General features: G+C 42.8%; 1 protein-coding gene across 2 annotated transcripts in view; it reads left to right on the top strand.

Moving 5' to 3' along the window:
- Positions 1–5527, top strand: part of CLCN4 (chloride voltage-gated channel 4) — a 54666-nt gene extending 49139 nt beyond the window's left edge. Inside the window, exon 12 of one of the 2 annotated variants that reach the window (XM_007060194.4) lies at positions 1372–5527. In XM_007060194.4, coding sequence (XP_007060256.1) covers positions 1372–1462 — 91 coding nt within the window. In that variant the 3' untranslated portion in view covers positions 1463–5527. The remainder of the gene's footprint in view (positions 1–1371) is intronic. The other variant, XM_037900010.2, reaches the window with a different exon arrangement.
- Positions 5528–27908: the final 22381 nt, after the last annotated feature.

The raw sequence follows: 27908 nt of genomic DNA on the forward strand, positions 1-27908 counted from the left end.
ATGTCCCAATATATTTTGTTTTTAAGCAAATGCAAATGCAGAGTTGGCAAAATATCACTGTTTGTAAAGGGTTTGCTTGTTCCTAGGCTTCCAGCCAGACTGAAGTGCTCATGAAAAGCATGATATGGATGACAACTGAGGAAAATAAATCTGCTCAGTTTTGTCTGAAAGCAAGGAAAAGTGAGTTAAAACTCTATGAGAGACAGATGACAAAAAATGATCAGGAACAGAAACTGAATCAAAAGTGTGAAACAACAGTTTTGTCTGCACTGGGGAAATTTTCCTAACAGCTCAAACTGGTTTTAAAACCTTTTGGAAACACAGTCTAGCCTGGGCTTTAGTGACCGGAATAAACAGAATAATATAGTGGCCCAATTCCTGATAAATCTGGGTGCCTAAAGTTTTGGCACCTAAATAAAACCTGCTTGCTTTTTCACAGGTGCTGAGTATCCACAGTCAGTTTCAGTTCTGGGTGCTCAACATCTGTGAAAATAAAGCCTCTGATTTGGAATATGGATTTAGGTGCCTACTATTAGGCACTCTGGCTTGGAACCTTTTGGTTTCTACCTCTAGCAGTTCTTGAAGCATCAGCCACAAATATCATTTTACAACTGAATTGAAAAGCAAATGGTTCTAAGAATGATGGGGTTCCAAAGTCCAGTATCTAACTATTTTCAAGAGTTGGAAAGGGAGGTATTCTGGCCCCTGAGGAGTTGTGAGATATTGGATATTAAAAATGTCTCACAACCAGCACTTGCATTGCTAGTTATAGCTTAATAAGGGGCAGATTCCAAAACTCTCACTCCCGTTGGATGGTAACTTCTTGTTTAGTTCCATTAAAGTCAATGGGAGTAAGGCGCTGTGCGGTGATGAATAAGGGCATCAGAATTTTTAAAAAGAACATACACCCTGAAATTCAGTCTTGTGCAGAATGCCAGGACAAGTCATAGGCCCCACTTAGCCCCTGATTAGAATGGTTTAAATGGTTTTGTGTTGCCTAGATCTTATGCTGGTGGCCCTCTGCTTGGGAGTGAATTTTATTCTGATAGAATTTAATTATTTTCTCAAACAAAATGGTGTTGTATTAATTACAGTTCTCACTTGAACACAGTGTGGAATAGATTCTCCACAAAAGGAGAGAGAGAACCAAAGCACTTCATTTTTATAATGGACATGATTTTTATTGTCTTGGTGGTCATCATGAAGTGGGAATAGTTTTTTTTGTTTTGCTTAGTTTCCAAAATGATGATTGAAAACAAACTGGAGATCTACAGCTGCATATGGAAGCTTTTGAAACAGGACCCTGCAGCAGAACAGGAAAAATAGATGAGAGATAAGATGATTCACCTTTCCTTTCTTTTTCTCTTCTAGAAGGCTGCTGGGCATCATAACTAAAAAAGATGTGTTAAGACATATGGCTCAAATGGCAAATCAGGACCCTGAATCTATCATGTTTAACTAGACTGGTAACAGAAGATGGGAAGAAATAACCTTGAAGGAATCTCTCCTAGATTAACACAAAGGCTGCATACAGTATTTTGTTTTGTTTAAAGAGAAAAATACAGTGATGAGGAGTGGCCAAAAACTAAGCTACAACAGAGAGGATTGGATGCAGGATGAGACTTATTTAATCAGGTAGTCAGGTTAGACGCTGTCTATAGCTGCAAACATCAAGCTATATTTCTTCAGTGAGTTTCCTAACAGCTCTGCTGGTATATGTGATATGGTTTGAAGTGATATAGGTTTAAATGATATGGTTTGAAGACAAGGAGCCAGGAGTACTGGAGAACACACCAACATTCACACTAACTTATTAGACAGGTGCGAAGACTAGCAGATATTTATAAATAAGTTAGTACCAGCTGTAAATCTTTGTGTTCCAAACTAGATAACCGAGCATGTATGATTCATGTTGATTTACTTGTTACTGATGTCATGGTTATTTATTTGCTACTGAATTATACTAAAATATTTTCATGGAAAAAAATCGTCCTATTTACTGAGACGTTTGTCATCTTCATTTATTTTTGTAAAAGTTAATTGAGACTGGAGTGGAACTAAAGCTGTAGAATACACTTTTGTTCACTTTAAACATCCTGTCCTTTGTTTTCTGCTTTAAGCCATTCGGTTTTACTCAGTTTAGCAGTTTTGTCAATCAGCTCTCTTCTGTTATTTTTAAAATGAAGAGACTGATTTGTAAGGATTCTTTATTTCTCTATGCAAAAATTGGCAAATTGGTACTGTAATATTTAGTATGATGTAGTTTGCTATAACTACGGAAAAAGCGTAAAAAGCTCACGGGGAAGATTTTCAAAGGCACGAAGGACAATTAGGTGCCCAACTCTCACTGAAAATCAATGGGCACCAATCTCCCAGCATGTAAATAGAAAAACAGACAAACAGACAAATGAAGCTCTGCAGTGATTTCTTCCCTGCTCCAGTTTATTCCTTATTCCTCCCTGGCAATGGTTTGCACTTTCTAAGAAATCACTTAAATTAACATAGTGTAACACTGACAGACCCCAGTCAGCGGCAGGCAGGATTGAACCTGGGACCTCTGGAGCTTAATGCCTGAGCCAAAAGTCACATGGCCTTTAACTAAGGCTGTAGGGCAGACTCATGAATCTCTCTGTAAGTGGTCTTGGCGCCATTAGATGGGAAAGAGCACCACACCCAGGGGGTGTGTGGGTTACATACTTCCCTTAGCTGAGGAAGCGCATTCTGAGCTTCAGAGACTTCCCAGTTGAAATCCTGGATGATCCCTCACTTGTAACACTGACAGACCCTGGTCCAGGAGGCAGGATCGAACCTGGGACCTCTGGACCTAAATGCATGAGCCTCTAGTGCATGAGCTAAAAGCCACATGGCTATTAGCTATGGCTGTGACAGACTCATTAATCTCTAAGTGGTCTCGGTGCCATTAAATGAGACAGAATACCACACCCAGGAGGTATGTGGGCTACAATAGCATGGCTGAAATATTTATTTTCTAGCAGAGCTTCTCATTCTTTAAGCTGCTTGTACCATGTACAGGATTCATGCTGCAACCCTCCATAGCACCAAGCTTGGACAAGGGTGCAAGAAAGCAATTGTTGTTGTTACCTTGCGTCACTTATGTCCCCAGAATGTGAAGTTTAAAAGGAAACAACTCCAAGTATGTTGGGGTAATGATGCTAACCTGGTCCTAAAGCCTTCCTATTCTGGTGCTCTGTGGGATGCAGAATGTAGGTATTTTTTGTTTTAGTAGACTGTAATAGTCTGAATACAGAAGGCCAAATGCTGTCATCAGTTACACCCTCTATCTCTGAAAGAGAGGAGGCTATTTTTAGAGTCTTATTAGAATTTCAGTCCATGGCAAGGACTGCCTCTGAAGACTGTCACCGATAACATCAGGCACCCAGTGTGATTATCACAGCTATAAAATATGTCTTACGTAATGCCCATAGCACAAGCCCTTTATGGTATCATCAGTGTTTTATGTCCATACAGTATTCTCAAAAGGCATAAGAACGGCCATACTTGGACAGACCAAAGGTCCATCTAGCCCAGTATCCTGTCTTCCAACTGTGGCCAATGCCAGGTGCCCCTGAGGGAATGAACAGAACAGGTAATCATCAAGTGATCCATTCCCTGTCACCCATTCCTAGCTTCTGGCAAACAGAGGCTAGGGATACCATTCCTGCCCATCCTGGCTAATATCCATCGATGGACCTATCCTCCATGAACTTATCTGGTTCTTTTTTGAATGCTGTTATAGTCTGGGCCTTCCCAACATCCTCTAGCAAGGAGTTCCACCGACTGACTGTGTGCTGTGTGAAAAAATAGTTCCTTTTGTTTGTTTTAAACCTGCTGCCTATTAATTTCATTTGGTGACCCCTAGTTCTTGTGTTATGAGAAGGAGTAAATAACACTTCCTTATTTACTTTCTCCACACCACTCATGATTTTATAGCCCTCAGTCATATCCCCCATCAGTCGTCGCTTTTCCAAGCTGAAAAGTCCCAGTCTCATTAATCTCTCCTCATATGGAAGCCGTTCCATACCCCTAATAATTTTTGTTTCCCTTTTCTGAATCTTTCCCAATTCCAATATATCTTTTTTGAGATGGGGTGACCACATCTGCACGCAGTATTCAAGATGTGGGCAAATCCTGGATTTATATAGAGGCAATATGATATTTTCTGTCTTCTTATCTATCCCTTTCTTAATGATGCCCAATATTCTGTTTGCTTTTTTGACTGCCACTGCACATTGAGTGGATGATTTCAGAGAACTATCCACAATGACTCCAAGATCTCTTTCTTGAGTGGTAACAGCTAATTTAGACCCCATCATTTTATAGATATAGTTGGGATTATGACAGGTTTCAGAGTAACAGCCGTGTTAGTCTGTATTCGCAAAAAGAAAAGGAGTACTTGTGGCACCTTAGAGACTAACCAATTTATTTGAGCATAAGCTTTCGTGAGCTACAGCTCACTTCATCGGATGCAGACAGTATGCCTCCGATGAAGTGAGCTGTAGCTCATGAAAGCTTATGCTCAAATAAATTGGTTAGTCTCTAAGGTGCCACAAGTACTCCTTTTCTAGTTGGGATTATGTTTTCCAACGCGCATTACTTTGCATTTATCAACATGGATCTCAGAAGTTACTGGACAAACCCTGAAGTATAGATCCCAACCTTAATTATTTCATTAATTCGGCAGAACCTAAAAAGTTTCACAGAGCTTGGTTAATTTAAGAGTGAGGAAGTTACTGTAGTATATAACTCAATGTATGCAACTACAGTTCAATACTTGCTTTCAAGCTATTGGGCTGAGGCTGATGTCAAACCAAATGGGTGAATAAAACCTTTGATGATAAATGATGCAAGTTCAGTATTACAAATTTGTTATGCATGGACTGTGTTGAGTTAGGCTTAGCTTCTGACGTGTACGTGACGTGTTCTGCACCAGGAGGCCTTCTGTTAAAGAACAGGACAAAGCTAACATGCCCCAGTCCCTTATTTGACTGTCACTGTAATAATAACTGCTTTTTGTTTTGGTGAAGCAGAAAATAAGACCATTCAAGCATTGTAGAAGATCCCATTTAATTCCGTGTTGGAATGACTACATACTAATGAATATTGTTTTGCTTTGTTTTTTAATTGTAGAAAGCAGTCTATATGTTGCACCTTATTAAAAAATTATGTTGGAGTTTATTTTTAAATAAAACAAGCTTACAGTTCTACCCACAAAGATGAACATATTGTTAAGTAAGTGAAGAAGCATTTATATCATGTGTACCAGTATGACTTTAGTTTTCACTGCACATGACCACTCAAGTTTGTTGGATGAGTTGGGATATCTCTGATTCAGTTTCGTGATTGCTAAAGTTACATATTGAGTTAGTCAACCCCAAACAATGAACTTCAGACAAATAGTCTTATACTGTATTAGGAGATCAACATTGCAGTACATTGTCTTGACAACATGAGCTCTTAATTTATTTTTAAAAAACAATTAAAGAAAGAAGATAATTTGTTCTCCCTCAAGTCTGTTCTGTTTGCTGTCTTCCTTAAGCTAGTTTAAGGCTGCTCATTCAAATTTCTGGGCAAGTTCAGTTTTTGGTTGTGGATCATGATTACTTTTTTGGATTGGAGCTAGCTCAATGAATGAAAATGGTAGACTTAATCCTGCATATGTAACTCAGGCAAAAACTCCCATTAATTCTGTGCCTGAGAATTGATTTCAGTGAGGAGAAAGAATGTAGGATTGGGCTCTTCCTGGTTAATATCCCACACAGTGGTAGATATTTCACTATGTTTTTATGCTGATGTGACACTAAATCAAGGGGTTGACCACAAAAGGCTTTAAAGATACCATGGCACTTTTCCAGAAAGTAAGTGTGTTAACCCTGACATCTTGGCAATATTCCAGTTAAACTAATTGCTGTGTGCCTGGCCTAAGTGTTTCCCTGCAGTCTCCACTGGATACAGTATTCTTCATTTCCTCCTCCTTTTTTGTGCAGCTGAGCTGTGTATTGTTAAACACCTTTGAGAGATGGTTGTATTTCAGAAGCAGACGACGAAGTCCCTGGAGACTTTGTAAGTGGACCATAGATTGCTGCCAACCCATTTGGTGTTGCTGGCTCTTCCCATGCTTACACTGGTGTCCAGAAGCTGAGAGGAAGAATCATCATAGCAGAAGACTCCAGGAGACTATAAAAAATTAGAGCAGGACCCGTAAACTGAAACTGGTCATCATAGAGCCTTGGAGCTACCTCCAGGTATGGTGGCAGTCTTAGTGCCAGAAGCTGTCAGTCACCACTTGTGAGAGCAGAGCCTTTCTTGAAAGGTAATACACAAGGCATGTGTGAGAGATCTGGTACTCTCCTCTCACACCTGTGCTTCACCAGCCCTGGGCCAGGTTCTCTCCTCCTTCCCTGAACCTTGCCTGCCCTGGTTCAAGGCCCAGACGAGCCAGCTGCCACATGGCCTGGTGACAGCCCCATTCCCTATTGTTCACCCTTTCAACCTCTTCTTTAATCTCCAGACACCACTACTTCCCTCTCCTGCCCAGATTTCTTGGCTTAGCTCCAAACAGAGGACGGGGGTGGTATCTTCCTAGGTCTACTCTACCCATGCTGGGGTAGGTTCCATCCAAGCGCAGTCTTAAAGCCAGGATATCCTGCCCAAGGAAAATTATTCCAGGGTAATGAGGAGCCTTTGGGGGGCTATAGATTCTTGCATCATTTCCTGCTGCTGGCACAGCAAGGGGAGGGGGACTTGGCTAAAAGGAAGGGGGTGTGCCTGAGCGTTCTTACATTGCACTGATTCCTAGCTCTGCTTTGGCATCTTGGGGCCATTAGCAGCTAGCATAAGTTAGGCAGCTTTCAGTGCAGGGGCAGTAGCCTGAGCTGCAGCTGTTGGTCATCTTTGCCTGCCTCCTCCAATCTAGCTTGTACAATGTACAGTTTAGCCAAGGCAGAGGATCTGGACCAAAGTATATATAGCCAAGAACAAAGAAAATAGAGAATTCATGCTGTTACAATTCTTTCCCAGTCCAGAGGTGGTTAACTGGCTGGAAAGACACTGCCATATGTGAAGGCAGATCGGGGATAGCCAGTTTTTGGCATCTCTTCAATGTTGGGTTTCATTAGAGAAATAATTCTGCAGAAGAAACAATAAGCGCGCAGCACCTTGTGGGGATTTCCAAAAGCCCCAGGAGTCAGTTCCAGGCTTGCACAGTGAGATGAACAATTTATGCACAATCCAGACTTTGTTATGGAACACATATTTTAGTGATTAAACAGCTTTTCTTAATCCAAACAGATTCAGTAAGGAGAGAAAAAAACCTAACTAAATTTACTTTCCTCAGATTGCTTAGTGGGCTAGGCAGAGTCAACTGCTTTATATAGTGAACAATGCTTTGTTGTGTCAAGCGCATTTATTTATACAGAAATGCATGTAAAGCCCAACAGGAATGTCACCTGTTCAATGCTGGCTACCTTCATTCCTAAGAATGAGTCCCGTATTGCTCCCCTAAGGAAATCTGAAATTCTTTTGTGGGGAGTGGCAGGTAACATAGCCACTGTTGTTTTCCTTTCCTGCTGTTTCCTAAACGACAACATATTTCCATCAAGAATGAATCCTTTCCCTAAACAGTTAGTAGGCTAGATTGGGTTATGGACTGGCTCATTAACAAAGTGCTGATGTGCAGTACTGTAGGATACTAGCGTCAACTGATTAAGTGGTAAGGAATTATTTTTGAGAAAGACTGTAGAAATTAGAGGACTGACTGGAGGAACTGTACCATGGAATGAGACCATCCCAAATAATTAGGGGGATGAAGGCTTTTGGCTGAATATGGCTGTAATTTCATATTTTTGAGGTCAGCCACAGAAAGTTTTCCAGTCACTGGATAAGGCATTTCCGGATGGTACTTGGATTATGTGATGAAGCCTCGTGCTTTAGAAAACCAAGTACAAACTTCCCATTTTTGTATATTTTTAGATAATTTGTCATGCTTATAAAATAAGAGGAGGCTAACACAGCACAGGCAATTATACATTGCACTTCCATAGCGACTTCCATCAGAAGGAGCATGCTAATGAATTAAGCTTCAGATATACAGTAGTACTACGAACTCACATATAGTACTAGGGATACTAAGTACTATCAATCTTATGTTATAAACAGCACAGAAAGGCTGTGTGTGGCAGAGGTGGCATAGAACCCGGACGACGAGCTGTTCCAGCTTCACAGCCCTCAGCGTCTCACGAAGTTCATCGCTATTTATCTGAAGCCATTAGGAGAGCAGACTGAAAAAACCAGAGGCTGCATTTGCCTCCTCTATACCATTCCCACTATAAAGGGCATTTAGATCCAGCTTGCTAAATAGGTCTGCAGCCTTGGGAATCTCAAGGCACCCCTGTGACACTGAATGCTCAAATAGTCATAGCAGGAAAAAACACCGGCTGTTATTGGCTATACTATTGCATCGTTTCTCATCTGACTCAGACCTGATCATGTTAATCCATGATTTGTGTCTCTATCCCAGGAGCGCACAATGGAGCTGCTAAGCAACCATTTGGTTACATTCTCTCTCTTTCTCTCTCTCCCCCACTCTTCAAGTGAAATTGTAATTAGAGGTAGACACAAAGTCAAGAGACGTGGTTGCAGATTTTGAATGCCCCACATATTTGAGGGTCTGGGTTATGGTTTAGACACATATCAACTTTTAAGTTATGCCATCCCAAATCACTAGTTACAAGGGCATGGGAAGTAAGTCGGTGCCGTACAATCCTGGCCTATGCCTCTCCATTCCAAACCCAGAGGAATCTGCCTAGGACACCAGGCCCCAAAGCCTCCCTTTCTTCTCTGCCTGGAAGAGCTTTCAGGGATTGGACTATAGCAGTCCCTAGAGTCTTAGGGCACAAGCAGATAAGTCACAGCAGTCACGTGCCCCCTTTCCAGACTCAGAAAGGCCAGTTCAGGACATGCCATCCTTCCTCCACATGAACTGCAGCAATAGCCCAATTACCTGCCTACCTCTCCCTTTGTCCACTCCCTTGCCTTAAACCAGCAGGCTTTTCCTTTCGCTGACTTTAACCGCGTGTACCCCACAGAAATACCCATCCAAGTTTTTGTAACAGAAATAAAACTAATATATTATCATCTGTAACTAAAAAAAACCCCTGTGCTTGGTACCACCCTGGTCATGTTTTGTCTTGTGTGTTGTATCTTTTCCTACTGTCCTGTCGCCCCCTTTGTTTTGCATTTTTAGAGTATAAATCCACAAAAGGACTGACTTAGGCACCTAACTCCCACATTGGGATTTTGAGATTGTCAAAACCCCTGTTCAGCTGCTGCCAATTCTGGAGGTGCCTAAAATCCCTCACTGCCTAACTTTCCCTTATAAAAGTCCCCTAAAGTTTCTGCTGCTGGACATGTGTACAATGCCTCATGTTAGGTGCCACTCTCATAGCTCAGGCCAGCATGAGCCTCAAACCAGGTAAAGATAGGCCTTCCCCCATAGGGCTTTATCCAATAAAGTCTCAAAGCATACCTAACACCACATGGCTTGCAATGGCTGGGCAAGGAGTAACAGCAGCCTCACTTCTAGCCCAATAGTTAGAGCACTCACCCTAGATGTGGGAGACTGTGATTTAATTCTCTGCTTTGCCTGATGAGGACAAGGGATTCCTTAACCCATGAGCTAAAGGTTTTAACTGAGATCTCGTCCTCCTCCCCACACTGGGCGATGGGATATGCTGATGTGGGGCTCCCTCAGGATCTCCTGTTAAGCTGTTCCACTGTGGAGAAATAATTAAAGAAGTCATTGGAGTAGGAAGACTGGCTCCTGGCCACCTCCCAAGGGAGTGCTCTAACCCCAAGGCTATAGCCTCATTTTAATGCTTTTTCTCTTTCTCATATACCTAATATGAGCCTTTCATTATTTAGCCACAGTGGAACAGCATCAGCAGGGAGCATGAGGGAACCCCACATCATAATTGCCCATCCCCTAGTGGGTAGGGCACACACCTGAGAGGTGGCAGATCCCTGTTTAAATCCCATTGCCTCCCACCACCAGGCAGAAGGGGACTTGAATTGGGGGATCTCCCGTATCCCAGGGGAAATGCCCTAACCAGTAGGCTAAAATTGATGAGGGAGGTGGTCATCATCCTCAGTTTCTTTTGGCATCTAGCCTGAGGTGCCTAAATACCTTGAGAATCTGGGCTTAGGGACTGTGATGTCATATACTTTTAAGGTCTCAAGGGACGACTATGACCCTGTAGTCCAACCTCATGGATACCACAGACATTGTAGAGGGCCACCATAATACAAATAATTATAAGACGGCAAGCCAGTGACAAATCCAGGAATGTCCCTTAGGGCTCTTGCCTCCCAGGCAACTCTGCCTTTCTAGAGCACACCTCAAAATACAAGCGGTCTAAATAATTCTGAAAGTATTTATTTTTAGTAAGAATTAGAGTTAACACGCAGGGGCCTGTGCAGTGGCAGCTGCTGCCCAAATAAGCGGTCACGAGCTGCGTAACTCCATTTCTACTACATCCCTAACCCTCCCCCCTCTACACGGTGGGTTGATCATATGTTCCAAAGAGCCAAACTGGGCCAACGCTGGAGATCCTGAGAGAAAGTGAAGGGGGAGAAAACATCAAAGGAATGCATTGTGGGGCGGGCGGAGTATGAGTGTAAGGTGGTGGGGATGTGTAAAGAAAGCCTACCCCTCTGCTCCTCCTAGCTCCAGTTGCTCATCCATGAATGAAATACTGCAATACTAATATAGGAAAGGGCAGGATTGACAAAAATAGTAATTATCCCTCTGTAACCCCTTTACTCTTCTCCTCTAATCTCAGCCTCCTGTCACCCAATGTACTGCTTTCCTAACATCATCCTTGGCCTCCCTCCCACACCCCAGTCCCTCAAGACATTCACCAAGTGACTCCATTCCTCCCTCTATTACCTTAGGTTTTTCTGAAGCTTCATGGGACCAGACGTGCCAAGAGGAAAAGGTGAGGAACAGTGATATTTGGCTGCAAATCCTCCCTTTGGGGACTGACCTTTTAAAAGGTCCTCAGGTGAACTGATTGGCCAAGTGCCATTTCCTTCCTGCCATTTCATCCTGTACCCTTTATGACATACCAGGGGAGGAGTATGGACTTAGTGAGTCATCACTAAATTGCCATATACGCATCTGTAGTAGGAATTGACATCAGTTTATTTTCCCACATATAAACACAATCTGCCTTACAATGGAAACCAAATCTGTTATTGCAACTAGTACCGCTCTGTCTGTATAAAGCACGGCAAACTACAACTTGTCAGAGCAGTCAGCATTAATCTGTTCTTATTTCTGTACAGCAGCCCAAAGAAGGCCAAGTGTTTGACCTCATAGTTAGATATTCTGTGAGCTTCAAAGAGAGATCTAATCTTTCCCTGTTACATTCTCATAAGAGCATTCAAGTACTGTACCAGAAAGGGTGTCCTGGCCAATGTCCTCTTCTGCATTTAAGCATATAGGACTTACATCAGTGCAATATTCTTAGCTAGTACTGAGTTAGCAAATGACTTATTAGCAACACACTGGGGTGCATTCTTCTTGTGTAACTCCAATTAACATTAATGGAGCTTGCTATGGATGCAGAATATACCTCATTATGTATACACTATTGCACATACTATGGCACTCCTTGTGACGCAGCATATAAAATGCCACAGGCACGGTAGGATGCAATGGTGTCAATTTAGGGAGCATGAGTTAACTTCTTTGTTCCACTGGCTATAAGTTACATAGGCCCACTAGGTGGCATTCAAATACCCACTATAGCAAAGTCTCCAGCCTCAGAATGCCTGCAAGTCATGCCTGTACTGCTTTTTCCCTTTTAACATTTGTAAGGGATTTTGTTTTATTTTTTTAACTCTGAAATTGTATCCTTGATTTGCCTTAGATACACTCAATATTTGTCATTTTCATTTATTTATTTATTTATTTTTAAAGACTGAGGTTTGCCAAAGATCTTTGTGGAGGGGGGAATCTCTGCATTGTTTGGACTATTGGGGCAGGAGCAAAGCATGTCTGTTGGCTTTGGCTTGTTCATCCACATGTCACAGCTGTGAAAACATAGTGGCAAAAAAGAGGAAAAAATAATCTGCAACCTCCTTCCTGGTGGTGTTTCTGAGACGGTTCACGCAACCAATGCATTTCCATTATTCGTGCATTCAGTTCACAGAGATGATGGGATTCATAAACCCCCTTGCTCAGCCCCTGCCTAAGCCTGTAGGAACCTAACCTCTCTCCGTGCCTGTGTTTCCACTTTTAAAGTCTCTGAAGCATCTAAAGTTCAGTAGCTGAGCATGTGCACAGACACCTAAGTCTGACCCTATCCAGAAGCTGAGCACCTGTGTAACACCTAAGCTTCAGCAGGATTAACAAATGAGGCATTCCCCGCCTATCTTGCTTCCAAGGTGTGCTGAGAGCATATCAAAATCCACACAAAAGATGGTTGCGTTCCCCCAGTCAAAGATGGTTACTTACCTTTACTAACAAATTTATTTGAGCATAAGTGAGCTGTAGCTCACGAAATCTTATGCTCAAATAAATTTGTTAGTCTCTAAGGTGCCACAAGTCCTCCTGTTCTTTTTGCGAATACAGACTAACACGGCTGCTACTCTGAAACCTGTCATTACCTTTACTATAACTGTTGTTCTCCAAGATGTAGGCGCAGATGCGTATTCCACTCAGGGGTGTGTGTGTGTATGTCCCCATGCGTGTGTGTGTGCACCCAGCATATGGAAGCTGGAGAACTTTGCCTAGCAGTACCCACAGGCATGGTGCTCATGCTCTATGGCCCTGGCCTCTCCCATGGCGACATAAGGGTGATGCCACGCTGGCCCTTCTCCCCAGTTCCATCACACCAAAATCCAAGGCTCGGGACTCCAATGCAGAAGGTGTGGTGGGTGGGTAATGGAATCCATGGCTGTACCCACCTCTCAAAGAACAGTTACAGTAGCAGGAAAGTATCCAACTTTTCTTCTTCAGGTGGGCGCAGATGTATTCCACTCAGGCGACTCCCAGGCAGCTTTGCTAGGCAGTAGGGCTCGGAGTCCATTTAAACAGTGACTGCAGAACAATCTTCCCAAATTTTGCATCTGATCTAGACGCCATGGTAACAGCATATTGTCTAGCAAAAATGCATACAGAAGACCAGGTAGCAGCCCTGCAAATGTCCAACATCGAGACATCACTGAGAAATGTGATTGATATTGCTTGAGCTCTTGTGGAATGGGCCCATAATGCCTGCAGGGGCATAGTCTAAGCTACCGTATATAAGCTGTGGTATCCACCTGGAGACCATCTGTGTGGTGATTGGCTGAGTTTTCATCCAATCTGCATAGGAGACAGAATGTCAAGATGATGAAAAGTTGTGTTTTGGGAGAGGAGAGAGAGTGAGCAGATTGCTCTGGGCTCAAACAGAGGACTCACAAGGACAGCCAGCATAGTATTAAGATCAATGTACAAGTCTGGCTGAAGGTGGAAGGGGAATGGGCTGGCTGAGTGAAAGTAGATCCAGAAGACCTCCTCCTATGGGACTTATTCCTCTTTCTGAAGTAGTTTGGTGCCTCAAATGGTATGGTTCCTGTCTAAAATACCATTGGGGCCAGTATTGCTGCTGTTGTTGCTGACCTGTGAAGGGACCCCTTTTCATGGCTGGGGTATAAATCCCCAAAGAGTGCAGGGTTTCTTGTGAGTTTTCAACGAATATAAAGTCTTATCCATTTTATCAGGTCTCCCACACTCTTTGGATGCCTGGTGCTATTCCAGAGTTTTGCAACCATGATGCCCTTCTCATGATAACCACTGATGCCATAACTCTGGCAGCTGTATCAGTTATGCCCAGTGCTTATTGTAATGGCAACAAGATGGACTCCCACGATAAATGCCCTGAACTCTTCCCTAAAGGATTCAGGCAACTTGTCAGTGAATTTGGCTACAGAGTCTCAATTCACAAAATTATATTTGGATGGCAGCACCTGCTGGTTTGGAATGTGCATCCTGTGGCCTAGAGGTATAGGAATTTGCTAGGTAAGCCATAGGCATAAGTTAAGGGAGTAGAGCAATGAGCTTACAGGCCTGTGTCCTGTAAGACATTGACGTAAGCAGTTAGCATAAGGCTTTGAGGCCTGCAAACTTTGACACAGATAAATGGCCTGACAGTCACCCTGAAGTTTGGGAATAAGTAAAAGTTGTGTTTAAGGGGGAAGTTTATATGACTTAACCACAAAAACCTTGAACTGATACCAGGTTTTGCATATTTTTAGGATAGGAACATCCACATACATGTGACCACAAGAGTGCTTTGGCAACGAATTGACATATATGATAAGTTGAGGTCAGTAATATACTAACCTATAGGATAATGACACCCCAATGTTAGTAGGGTGAAGAAATACAAATAAGGAAGAAGGGAGAGACTTCTACTGAATATGCATTAGGCATAGTGGTGTCAGCATAACATATTATAAAAGTTGTATCTCACTTGGGAAGAGAGAAATTGAGAGGTACCAGGACAATGGTCACTGGCGGTGGTGATGAGGAAGATCATGGCTAACATTTCAGGTTGCTATAAGTGGGATGGTGTGAGTATATGGCTGTTCGACTGTGCATTCTGCATTCTAGCTACCTTGCTGAGTTACAGTGTTGGTGACTTTGCTAACTGTATTAATAAAACGATTCCAAATACAGAAGGATTTTTCGAAGCGTGAGTGTTGCACAGTGCACACTGGGGCATGGGTAGCCGCGGTGCCTAACTCAGGGCTGTGCATTCCACTTGGCTTCTGGGCACCTAAAAGTTAGGTGCTGCAACTCTCAGCATTGCAGTGCCTAAGCCCCCCTTAAGAATCCCACCCCAAGAGTCTGAAGAAAGCATTTTTTTGCCATTTCAAAGTGGCTATCAGAAGGAAACACCCCCCAGCTGATGAAGTTAGAAAAAATGGAGTTATATTTTCAACATTTGGAGACTTGTTTCTATTTTTCTCTTTATGTTCTTCAACTTCACTTCTTTCTCAGTGCTTCATTTTCCCTAGAGCTTCAAAATCTATGTGATAAATGCATCATGATCCTAGAAGATCCTGCTATTTTGCAGCATCAACATGGTCAGAGAGTGTTGAATTAAAAGCCTTGTACTGTAATACGCTAAATTACTCTGAGAAAAGGGTAAAGAGGAGTGGACCATACCATACAAATCTGTAACAATTTTTATTCAATAGCTTTTGTATTGAAGTGGAAGAACTGATAACATCTTCAAAGTTTAAGGTTAGGGAATCTCTACAGTACACCATGCATGCTACTGTTTACAATAGAGAGTCTTTGGCATCTCTAGATTCCAATACAGCTGAAGCAAAGGATTCTTAGGTGAAAAGAGAGAAGTTCTGCTTTAATTTAATTCTAGATTAAAACTCCAAGAAATGTCTTATGTTTGCAAAAGGAAGTTCCTCCGCTGATGTTAAATCAAACTTAAAGGAGGACAGAAGCTGGATTGTTCTTCCTATACTGCTGCAATCACAAATAATGATACTTTAGCAAGCCTGATCCATATATGGGTGGGAAACATTCAGGGAAAAACCATCAGGCTACTTGATGTTAGAGGTTCAGCAGTTGTTACATTTCCATCTATATGTCAGTACTAAACCAATGCCCCTGCGTCATGTTATGGGAACTGTGCTGCTGGCAAGCTCTCTCTTGAATAAGATACAAACCAGGAGGTCTTAACTACTTGTGGTTAATTAGAGTCAGATCTTACAAGTTCCCTGAGTATAAATCCCATTGAATTCTGGTGATGAAATCTGGACCCCATTGAAGTAAATGGGCAAATCTTCCATTGTCTCCAACAGGATGAGGATTTCCATCCTGGAAGTTGAGGGCTTGCAAAATTGGTCCGTAGAAGTCCTATAGCATATTTTTCAACAGCAGCAATATTAACTCTGGTGTCCTCACCAAAATCTTTATTCTCTGCTCTGAACAGTTTTGCAGCATTGCTATAGGCTAGCAGCTACCTTTCACCCTAGAACGATCTATTTTTTCCAGTGTTGTGCAAAGTATTCATTGGTATGCATATGCTGAGTGCTTTTGGATCTTTGGTTGAAAGGTTCTATGTAAACATTAATCATTGATACGAATGCTGAAAGCAGTAGGCTCAATTTAAAACATTAAGCAAAACACCTAATTTTCAAATCCATTTCAGTCAATGCATCGGGTAAAATCCTTCCCACAAAGCCAACTTTGAGACTACTCTACTAAATAGAATGAGGATGGTTTAATCCATGTTGAACACCCACATTTACATTCACAGTTGATTTGGTTTCAAAAGCCTACCTTGAACACCTGGTTCTGGGTGCATATGAACTAAGTGTTTCAAGATCAGGAAGTCAGAATGTCATCTTAGCTACTATTCAGCGCTCTTTTTTTGTTTAAAATGACACTATAAAGCATCCTGAAATGTTCAGCCAAGGCGGGGGCAGGGAAATCAATCCGACACATCTGCATGGGAAGAAGACAATATAGCATGTATCAGAATGTCTGTTCATAGGACCATTCCTTTGTCACTGTTCAGCAGCCAGCAAGGTTTTAAAAACTATTGAAAAGAAAAGCAAGTTCAGCCAAATCTCAAAGAGGACAGGTGCTGTATAATGTATGCTTGAGTGTTCCTTCCTGACTGAGATGCTTTTCCCAGTAGAGTTTTGACCCATTTTCAGTTTGCCTCCTGGTCTTTTTCATTTCACTTGACCTGCTCACACAAAGGTACCCAACTAGAAAGAGACCGTCATTGCCATGGTTTGAGCTCTAATTCTGAATGTCCTGGCTTTTATGAGTTTTAAAACATCCCATCATGTCCTGTTGTTTCTCTATAGGAGTAGAAGTAAGTAGAAAAAAAGGAGGGGTTTACTTTGTCCATAGTCAGACAGAAGCCAACTTTCACACATTAAGTGTAACAACTAATCACCCATAACATTTCCTAAAGGTTTATGGTGCTGGCAGACAGCTGTTTTCAGTCTGATATGATTGTCTCCTACTAGGCTCCTGCTGCCAATAGTCCGTCAGCCTCTTTACTGGTGTTCTGTAACACTTCCTCACTAACTGCCTTTGCAACCTCTTTCTGACTTACCGATAAAACCAGCACTAGACGGCTGTTGAACACAAGAGCTGAGAAATAACCATCAGATTATTTCTCATTTGAGAAGTTTATTAATGTATAAAAGTAAATCTTGGTTCCTGATCCGTAAGAGCTGAGTGAATAATTATTTTTTTGGTGGCTGACATGAAAAATCTGAAAAAAAAAATATCCCAAACGTGCTTTGTTTCAAACCAAAAATGAATGATTTTTTTCTTGCTGAAACAAAAAACAAAACAAAACATGTTTCTGTTTGGGTCAATTCAAATTTACATTTTTGAAATGAAACTGTTCATGGTGAAAGTATCAAAATGAACCCTTTTGACTTTTTTGAAATTATTTTCCTCATTTTTTATTTGGCCCAAACTATCTGCCAAATTTGACGTGAATTTGGGGATAGTTTTGATTGCTCCAAATCTACATTTTCTGAAAAATGTATTATTTGACAAAAATTTTCACTCAGTTCTATCCAGAACATTAAAGGTCAAGGTGAAACTTTGAAAACTACGGCTTATGCATGTGCTTAACTTTCAAATACAGCCACTTAACGTTAGGTTCCCAAATCCATATTTAGACAATTTGGGGATTTTTGGGTCACCAGCAATTTTGGAAATCAGGCAGGTGCCTAAACATGGATTTAGGAGCCTAACACTGGGCTCCTTTTTTTTGGACAAACATGGCCCTATGCAGGAAAGGGAAGCATACACTATCTTTCTATGATATGGCTGATTTTGAAAAATGAGACTTTTATTCTCAAGACACACTGACAAATTATTTAGCTGTCTGCTTTTCACGGCGGGGACTATGCCTCTGATGTGCAGTAACGTGTCTAGAGAAGTTTTGGCATTATGTAAATAAATAATGATAATAAATAATAGTATGTGCCTTATAAATATTTAATAATTCTCTCACACTAAACTTGGTTAGGGTGGAGTTTAAGAGGCACTGGTGAAGGCTTGTTCACTCATTTTATCTGCACCAGTTTACCTCTTGCGAATCACATATCCCGTCTCAGTGGTCTATTATTCCACCTGTAGTCTTGATTCAATGCTTTTCAGCTTCTTGTCCTGAATGGCCATTGCGATTGAGATTATGTCAAAATCTTCGTGGGCAGCCAGAGGAGAATTTGTTTTTAAACAGACCTAGCACTATTAGAAGACTTGTATCTAGACCTAGACTGTTAGAAGACTGGATAGCATGACACTGAATTCACAAAAACTAAGCTCCCAGCTGATGCCAGGTGCCTGAGATTATAGGGCTACCTTTTTGACAACCTTTGATAGTCATCCTGAGGAGGTAATCTTCTCCCACTGATAGACAGAAAAAGCTGCAAATTGCTGAACAACCACCAGTTACAAAATGGGGGAGAAGAAACTGGCAGATTGGAGTGGAAAGTTTTCTTAATATATCCGTTGATTTGATAATTAGCTGTGTAATGAGATATTTTAAATTGAACATTTAATTTACATTCCCCCCCCCACTGCGCCGTGTGGTTTTTTTTTTCCCTATGGGAAGTAAACAAATGATCATTACTACATTTCAGGCTCCTCTCCTTTCGACTGATCAATACCCTGGAGTGGTAGTACAGCCTTTAACATGTACTCGATTATCATTATTTACATTTGTATAGTGCCTAGCTGCTCAAGTCATGGACCAGGACCTCATTGTGCTAGATGCTGTACAAACGGAACAAAGATATGGTCCCTGCCCCAAAGATCCTATAATGATCTCACTGGTGGTTTGTCCAATGAGATTGTTTTGTTTCTTCATCTTATTGAGTCTCTAATTATCTACAATTTACAAAGACAGTAACAAACATCATTTGTTAAAAGTAAATGCTAACAGAATTTAAGCATAGCAAGGATGCTAAAATATCTAAAGCTACATACCTCTTTATTAATGTAGCATAAAAGATAATTATGATTAAAATATGCAGTAGAAATGTTTAAGATTTTGTGGATACAGTTTATGCTTCGGTAAATATTGTACTTTCATGGATGGCATACAACTTTAATGCATGCAATTGCACTTGTGTAAAACAGAAGGCGTATACCCCACCATTACAGAATTACTGGGTGATATTCTATAGCCTGTGTTATGCAGGAGGGTTGGTGATATAAATCTAATCTATAGCTACAGATACATGCAGATTTAAAAGTAACTGAAATAAGTAAATATATAATGCTTCTTTCTGTAAGTATATTGGGCATACAGGAAAAAAGTCTACAAGGATTAGATTCTTCAGTGCACTAAGGCTGCTTTGCACTGCTCTGCTGATATAAAACAGTGCCAGTGCCTGCCTACCTAGCCGCCAAAGGATTCACTTTGTTCAGGGGAATCCTTAAATGTAATAAGCTCCTACACTGCCCCCTTCCCAGATGCTGGTGCAGTGGGGTGTGGCCATTGAAAAGCTGGGGTGGTTGGATTGTGTCTGTACATTCACTATGAGAACAGCTCCTTGGTACCATGAGTATCTGGTGTAAATTAATTTATTGTGGGGACAGGCCTCACAAACTGACCAGCTTGGTGGTGGTGCTGGCTTATAGCCATATTTACACCATTCTCTCTCTTTCCTCCCTATCTTGAGCTACGCTGAGCACAGCTCAAGATCTGAGCCTCCATATCGTAAGCAACTTGTTATGGAATAGATTTATCTTGAGATCAGTTAGCTCCTTGGTTGTATTTATATTGCAGTAGCACCCAGAAGCTCCATTCAGGATGTGGACCACTTTGCGCTAGGCCCTGTTCAGACACACAGGAAGACACAGTCCCTGCCCCAAGGATTTGATCATCTACTTTGAAACAAGACACAAATGAGTGAGTATAATTATAGGAGAAAAGAGGGAAGGAGAAGAAGGGTAACAGCAGTAAGTTCACATGGTAAGTTGACTTGGTGGTGTAAGTTAATTTGATTGTTTTGAACATGTAAATTGTTTCACTCAGTCCATGTTCTCTTCTTGAGAAAGAGAAGCTAGAGCTGTACAGAGAATTTCTATATTTTGAAAATTTGGTTTCATTCTGATTCAAATTTTTGAAATTCTCCATAAAAGGGAAAGTTCTAGGACCTCCCAACTCATAGAATCATAGAATCATAGAATAACAGAGTTGGAAGGGATCTCTGGAGGCCATCTAGTCCAACCCCCTGCACAGAGCAGGACCAATCCCAACTAAATCATCCCAGCCAGGCCTTTGTCAAGCCTGACCTTAAAAACTTCTAAGGAAGGGGATTCCACCACCTCCCTAGGTAACGCATTCCAGTGTTTCACCACCCTCCTAGTGAAAAAGTTTTTCCTAATATCCAACCTAAATCTCCCCCACTGCAACTTGAGACCATTACTCCTTGTCCTGTCATCTGCTATCACTGACAATAGTCTAGATCCATCCTCTTTGGATCCACCTTTCAGGTAGTTAAAAGCAGCTATCAAATCCCCCCTCATTCTTCTCTTCTGTAGACTAAACAATCCCAGTTCCCTCAGCCTCTCCTCATAAGTCACGTGTTCCAGATCCCTAATCATTTTTGTTGCCCTTCGCTGGACTCTCTCCAATTTCTCCACATCCTTCTTGTAGTGTGGGGCCCAAAACTGGACACAGTACTCCAGATGAGGCCTCACCAGTGTCGAATAGAGGGGAACGATCACGTCCCTCGATCTGCTGGCAATGCCCCTACTTATACACCCCAAAATGCCATTGGCCTTCTTGGCAACAAGGGCACACTGTTGACTCATATCCAGGTTCTCGTCCACTGTCACCCCTAGGTCCTTCTCTGCAGAACTGCTGCCTAGCCATTCGGACCCTAGTCTGTAGCCATTCAGTCCCTAGTCTGTAGAGAAACTCAGAGAAACAGTCAGTCCGGTGGGCTGCCCCTGACTGGTGGACTCTGGAAGTCTAGGCTACTTGGTAGCCTCTCTAGCAGGAAACGTGCTCTGGGAGTCAGGTTTCAAAAGCTGCCTGGTTTCCAGCAGAACTTGATTGAATCAAACCTGCCACAGAATGTTTTGATTTGCATGAACAGGCAAATTCTGCTGAAAAACTGTTCAGTTGGAATTTTTCTGACCAGCTGTAGTCATAAGACTTAAAAACCCATGACACACATCCTTACAGAATACTAAAGGAACAGACATACACGTTGGTATGAGCTGGGTTAAATCTTGCTATGGATTGAGTTAAAACCCTATTGAGATTGATAGATGTGAACTCACCTTTCAGTTAACATGACTGTAAGCATAAGATGCCCACCGAAGACAAAAGGAGTGAATCTGCCGAGGAGCGAGCATGCATGCGTGTGTGCATACACATGCACATGCAGAAGAGACAAAAGACTAAAAAAGACAAGAAAGCAAAAAGCAAGAAAGCCAAGCAGTAGCCCTGGGAAAAGCTAGGGTAAGAATTTTTGAGTTTGTTAGCTAAAGGTGCTTGGAACTGTAAGCTAAGAAACGGGTCATTTTGTTGTTAATTCCTCCTGCATTCAGAGAAGCAGGACTTTGAACATTCCTTGTAAATAAACAAGATTGCATCAAAGAAAATACCAGACTCCATCAATTTCTACTTCCAACTGGAGCATTCCCATGGCCCCTAACTTTGACTAGCCGCTCAGGTCAAAAAGGGGCGACAATATCTACATCACGGGTTCAGACGTCTCAAAGTATCCTAAGCATCAAATGGAGCGGTGACAGCCGCCCTCTTGGCCAATATACCAGGGATTGTACCTAAGGCCTCCAGAGCTAAACTCATGAGCTGCTACAGCCAAGCCTCCAGACCTGGAGATGTAATCAAATCACATCCTCTGTGGACGGGCACAGATGGGGACCTGTAGCCAGTGCAGACACACATGCACACATGTGTGCCTGGTAGGGCAAAGACAAAAGGAATCACCTTTACCTCTGAGTGAGAAAAGAATGTGTTATTTAAACAGGATTACCAATGCATACATTCATGGTAGCTGGTTTTTAATCTGTCAAGAAATAATGACCCATTATTTTTTACTTATGGGAAATGACATTTCCTAGTACCTGGTATTTGCAGCTGTCAAATTATGTGTCAGCATCTGTCACTCTTCAGCAGTACTTAATGAATGTGCTTCGCATATCCCAGTGAGCTTTTACTAGAACGGAAGAAATGTTAACACCTCCTCCCTCAGCTGACTTTGCTCTTCAAGCAGGAGCCTCACATGGATTTGCTTCCATTTCATACAGGCTTAACATATACTGTCTTGATTGTATTCTGAGACCCCAAAATACTGTACATTCAAATCACTCCTCTTTTATAGCAGAGCTCTGTAAATAAACCGAAGACTGTAACCCTCTTCTCCCCAAGACCCAATCCATCTGTAACCAAAAATAGAAGGATTGGATCACTGCCAGCTTGAGTTTCACCAGCTAGCAAAAATTCAGAACCCTAAAGGCTCTTTTTTCTACACAAGGCTCCATAACCTCTTAAATTGCCCCCAAACTGTGACAGGTTGGACCCCCCCCCTTTCTGGGATGCCACCTGATGTACTGGGGTTTCACTGAGTCCCTCCTACACCAGCCTGGATTCCCTCTCCCTGTTTTGCTGAATCTGGCTCTCTTGCCTCTTGCAGCACACACACACACACACACACACACACAGGTAGGGCCACACCCAGCTGCAGACACAGACTGAAGTCAACTCTGTATGAGTGGACTCCCCCAGCACTCACATGCACGCCCCTTTGGGGAATAAACCCAAAATGATACTGTATTGCGCTGCATAGAAAGATCCGCACAGTGCAAGCTCATACAAATTTGCCCTCTCCCCCAGTGTGAAGAGAGATATGCACAATTTATTGTCCCCCCAGTTAGAAATAGCACAAACTGGATTTAATAATAAACAGAACAAATTTATTAACTATAAAAGGCAGATTTTAAGTGATTATAAGGGATAGCAAACAGAACAAAGCAGATTACTGAGCAGTAAAACAAAACACACATACTAAGCTTAAGATCTTAAAGAGACTAGTTTCAAGAAGTAATTTTTCACCCTAAATGTTATTTTAGGCAAGTTACAGAGTTTCTGTAGCTTAGAGTTCCAGTTATTTCTTCTTACAGACTGGACCCCTGTCTCAGTCTGGATTCACTCCTGCCTTTCCCCTCAGGTTAGTGCCTTTGTCCCTCCTCATACTTTCAGCGATCTTTCTTCTTGGGTAAGCAGTGGAGGAGAGTCCAGATTAACCCCTTCTGTAGCCTTAAAAAGGATTTACCTAAGGTGGGAAACCTTTGTTTGATCTCCCTCCCCCTACAGAGGAAAAGTACCAGCAGTGTCCAAGATGGTATTTTGTATCAGGTGATCTTATCACCTGACCTTGCAGTGTCAAAGCAACTATGAAACCAGGTTTATTTGCTATGTCCAAAGGCAGGAACTCCAGGCAGATGAGAGATCCACATCTTCAAAGATTCATTGTCTTTTTCTAATGGCCCATTAAGGCTCATTGCTTACTGTTTGGTGGGCGTTTCCCAAGTACACACACAGCTGTAATTATTACATCGTCAATACTCCTAATTTTAGGAATCACATTCAGTAAATCAGAACCTTTACAGTGTTATCTTACATGAGCCATCTTGCATAAAATATCTTAGTTATTCCATATTCATATCATAACCATATTTCTATGAAGACTATGGGGTGTAATGTCACAAATCCTAAAGGCTCTTTTTTCTACACTGGGCTCCACAGACCCTTAAATTGCCCTCAAACTATGGTCCATGGACTACCAATGGTTCATAGAGGTGCTTTTAGTGATTTATGCTCTGAACCACTTTGGATAAGTAAGCAGTGAGGGATTTTGCTGGGGCGAGGGGGTGGGGTGAGGGGAGATTCTTCTTACCCCAAAAAAAGGGTCTTCATAATGGAAAAAAAATTAGATAGCCACATACTATACACCCCAGAGACATGGAAAAAACCTGCTAAACACAGTACAGAACCCCACCCCAGATATTATCAATCCTAGCCTGTGGTGTATTGAAAACTGTAAACTATCACTTCAAATGCTAAGGAGTTTTTCCTGCTCCTCCTTGCAGCCTAAGGAAACAGCATAAGGAAACGTTAATTTGGGTCTAGCAGAGTCAGTCTGCAGAGAGACAGCCTAGAGCAGGGGTGGGCAAACTTTTTGGCCTGAGGGCTACATCGGGGTTGTGCAACTGTATGGAGGGCCAGGTAGGGAAGGCGTTCCTCCCCAGTCTGGCCCCCATCCCCTATCTGCCCCCTCCCACTTCCCACCACTTGACTGCTCCACTCAGAACCCCTGACCCATCCAAACCCTCCCCCCCACACTCCTTGTCCCCTGACCTCCCACTCCCAGGACCCCCCACCCCTATCCGCCTCCTGAGACTCCACCCCTATCCAATCCCCCCTGTCCCCTGAGTGCCCCCCCGACCCCTACCCCCACCCCCACCCCCTGAGAGGCCCCCCCAGACTCCCATGCCTATCCAACCACCCCCCCTGCTCCTTGTCCCCTGACCACCCCCGAACTTCCACTCCAGCCAACCACCTTCTGCTCCCTGCCCCCTGGGAACCCCGCCCCTTATCCAACCCCCCCGACCCCCACTCCCCGCCCCCTTACCATGCCGCTCAGAGCAGCAGGAGCTCGCAGCCCCACCGGCCAGAGCCAGCCAGGCTGCCCGTGCGGTGGCATGGCTGCGGGGGCAGCGGAACAGCAGGGGAGGGGCCGGGGGCTAGCCTCCCCAGCTGGGAGCTCAAGGGCCAGGCAGGACGGTCCCATGGGCAGGATGTGGCCCAGGGGCCATAGTTTGCCCACCTCTGGCCTAGAGTAAGGTAGGATGAGTTGTTCTTCTCTGCTTTAGGGAGCAGCCTGCTTTGTCTATCTTTTGTTTTGGTGCTTACGTGTGTTAGGGTTCTGAATTCTAAGAGTTTTTCATTTTTAAAGTAGTTTTTAATCTGGCAAGGAATAATGACTAAGGCCCTACCTCATTTGCAATATTGTGGAAATTGTGGGTCCCACAATATTAGGCTTCCACCGCCATTTTGATGCTGTGTATGTATGTTACATTTTAACAGTTGGCTTTGGCTGACAGCCCCACGTGTGGCTGGGACGCCGGCCAACAGCCCCTCGCGCAGCCAGCATTTCCAAATTACTGCAGTTAATAACGATCCATTATTACTTTTCCATGATTTTCCATGTCTTGTCCGCAACTCAGCTGCAATTATTTGACAGTCATCCCATGACTCGAGTAGGACCTTAATAATGACCCGTTATTTATTTACCTATGGTAAACGACACTTTCTAGTACTGGGTATTTGCATTGCACCTTCCCAGCAAGAGTATTTTATGCGTTTATCTAACCTTTCTGTGGATTCCCTGAACATAACATAGCCAAATGTGACAACAGATCAGCCATATCACCAAATGAATCATGCGGCCTTGCGAGCCACTTTGAATAGGTCACCCTCAGTAAAGAATTCTATTCCTTTGGAGGTACACCATTTTCACCTGATCAAAATGCAGTACCAACCATGTAACTGATACCAGGAGATAAGATACTTTTTATCTAAGCTCACAAAAAAGTTGCAGTCACTCCTTGTCACTTGTTTTAAGGTTGGTTGTTACTGATTGTTCTTGATGATCAATTGATGCATATTTTGTAATAAATCTCTGGCAAAACCATTTTTATTCTTTGTGATGAATTTTTAATTGATTTTCGTGAAGAAATAAGATAATGAAAGTACAAAAAGGTAAATAACTTACAACCTGAATATACTTCCAAAAACTGCACGTTTCGTAGGCTATCCATAGAATTACGCAGTTTTACAACTCGTGAAAGCTGACAGACAATACAAAACCAGATGATACAACACAAATATATCATTCGGGTGGTGGTAACAGTAATAAAATAGGAGAAGACATGAATAGGTAGAACAGGGAAGGAGGGACTAGGGAAGGACGGGAGGGAAAAAAGATGAGGGGTTAAGCGGAATTGAGGCCTGCCATTCTTTGAGCCATCACAACATATTTTATTCAACTGTATCTAGAAATGGGGGGCCACATTTCTTTGAATTCATGTACTTGGTCTCAACATCAATAAGCTATTTTTTCTTTGGCTGCTAACTCAGACAGGTCTGAATACCACTGCTCAGTTCTGGGCATAAGCCTGCTCTTCCATTTTTGTTAAATCATGCATTTGGAGATCACTACAGTCCTCAAGAACCAGTCTTTGTGGGGGACTTAAACCAAACGGAGCAGGTAAATAACTTGGGATATAATTTTGGACACGAAAGTGGTTGCACACAATGAAGGCTTTATCCTCTGTAGTTGGTTGGCACTGTAACAAAGAAAAAAGAACCCCAATACATATGCTATGGGACTATCCAACAGTCAGGCAGCTGGGTAAAGAGGTGGACACAAGTGAAAATAGTGCTTAGCTTCAGCAAAATAAGTTTTATATATAATTTCTTATGACATCTTCCAGTTCAAGAGCCCAGTCTGCAAATTAATGTACAGGAGTAACTTCACGTGTGACTTTTTCCAGTGCGCCAGATTGTGCATAAATCTGGGCAGCACTATCTGTGTGGCTGAGATCCACGCGGAGGAAGAGACAAGGATTGGACAGGCTGGAGAGAGAGGAATGGGCAGTCCTACCCTGGGTGGGAGCAAGCATATTGTCCTCATGTCCAGCTGCAGTATCTTCTCTCCCCTTTTAAAAGTAGCTGTGGCAAGTGGCAATTGACTAGTGGGGTTTCTAGAGATGCTGGTGCACATGGTCACTTCCTGAGGTTTGTGGACAGAGCTCACAGCCTGTTCTATCCAAGGATGGAAACATCTGGGAGGCATTCTGTGAGGTGGGGAGTCTCATGGAATTGTCCTCCCTTGTTAGTCTGTACTTCAGGATGAGGCACAATCTGGCCCATTGACTTCAATGAGAGTCCTCTTGGTATACAGATGTAACAAGGATCAGCAGTATCAGGCCCTAAGGCCCAGATCCACAAAAGGATTTATGCATTGAAACACTGAGAGGCAAAATGCCTAACTTTTAGGCACCTAGACCATCATTGGAATAACAATGGGATCCACAAAGCCTGAGCTAGGCACCTACGTAATGATTTGAGAGAGAGAGGTGCCTAAGGCTGGGCATCCCAAAAGCCAGCAGGAAGTTGCCTAACCTAGCAATGGGGGATGCTGACATAAGGGGTATGTTCTAAGCCCCAATCCCCCAGAGTTAGGCACTTAACTCTGGGCTGCAGGGATGTGCCTATTGCTGCTTGCTATCCACAAACTAGGAGTCCCGCTTCTGGAGTCAGGCAACTAACGTGCCTAAGGGTATCTATACATTGCAATTAAATACCTGCAGCTGGCAAGTGTCAGCTGATTCAGGTTTGTGGGGCTCTGGCTACAGGGGTGTTTAATTGTGATTTAGATCAGGGGGTTCTCAACCTTTTTCTTTCTGAAGCTTGCCCAACATGATATCAAAATGCCATGGCCCAGCTGTGCTACAATAACTGGTTTTCTGCACATAACCAGCGTTAGGGAGTAGCATGCAGGGCAATTGCCTGGGGCCCCATGCCAGAGGGGGCCCCACAAAACTACTTTGCTCAGGCTTTGGCTTCAGCCTTGGATGCGGTGGGGCTTTGGGCCCCGGGTTTCAGGCTCATGCTGTAGGGGTTTGGCTTTCTCTTCTGGGCCCCAGCAAGGCTAATGCTCCCCCTGCTTCTGGCCCCGAGGTGACCCCAGATACCTGGTTGAGAACCACTAGTGTAGACATTCGGGCTCGG

The sequence above is a fragment of the Chelonia mydas genome, chromosome 1, assembly GCF_015237465.2.
Source record: "Chelonia mydas isolate rCheMyd1 chromosome 1, rCheMyd1.pri.v2, whole genome shotgun sequence".
In the NCBI taxonomy this organism is placed as follows: Eukaryota; Metazoa; Chordata; order Testudines; family Cheloniidae; genus Chelonia; species Chelonia mydas.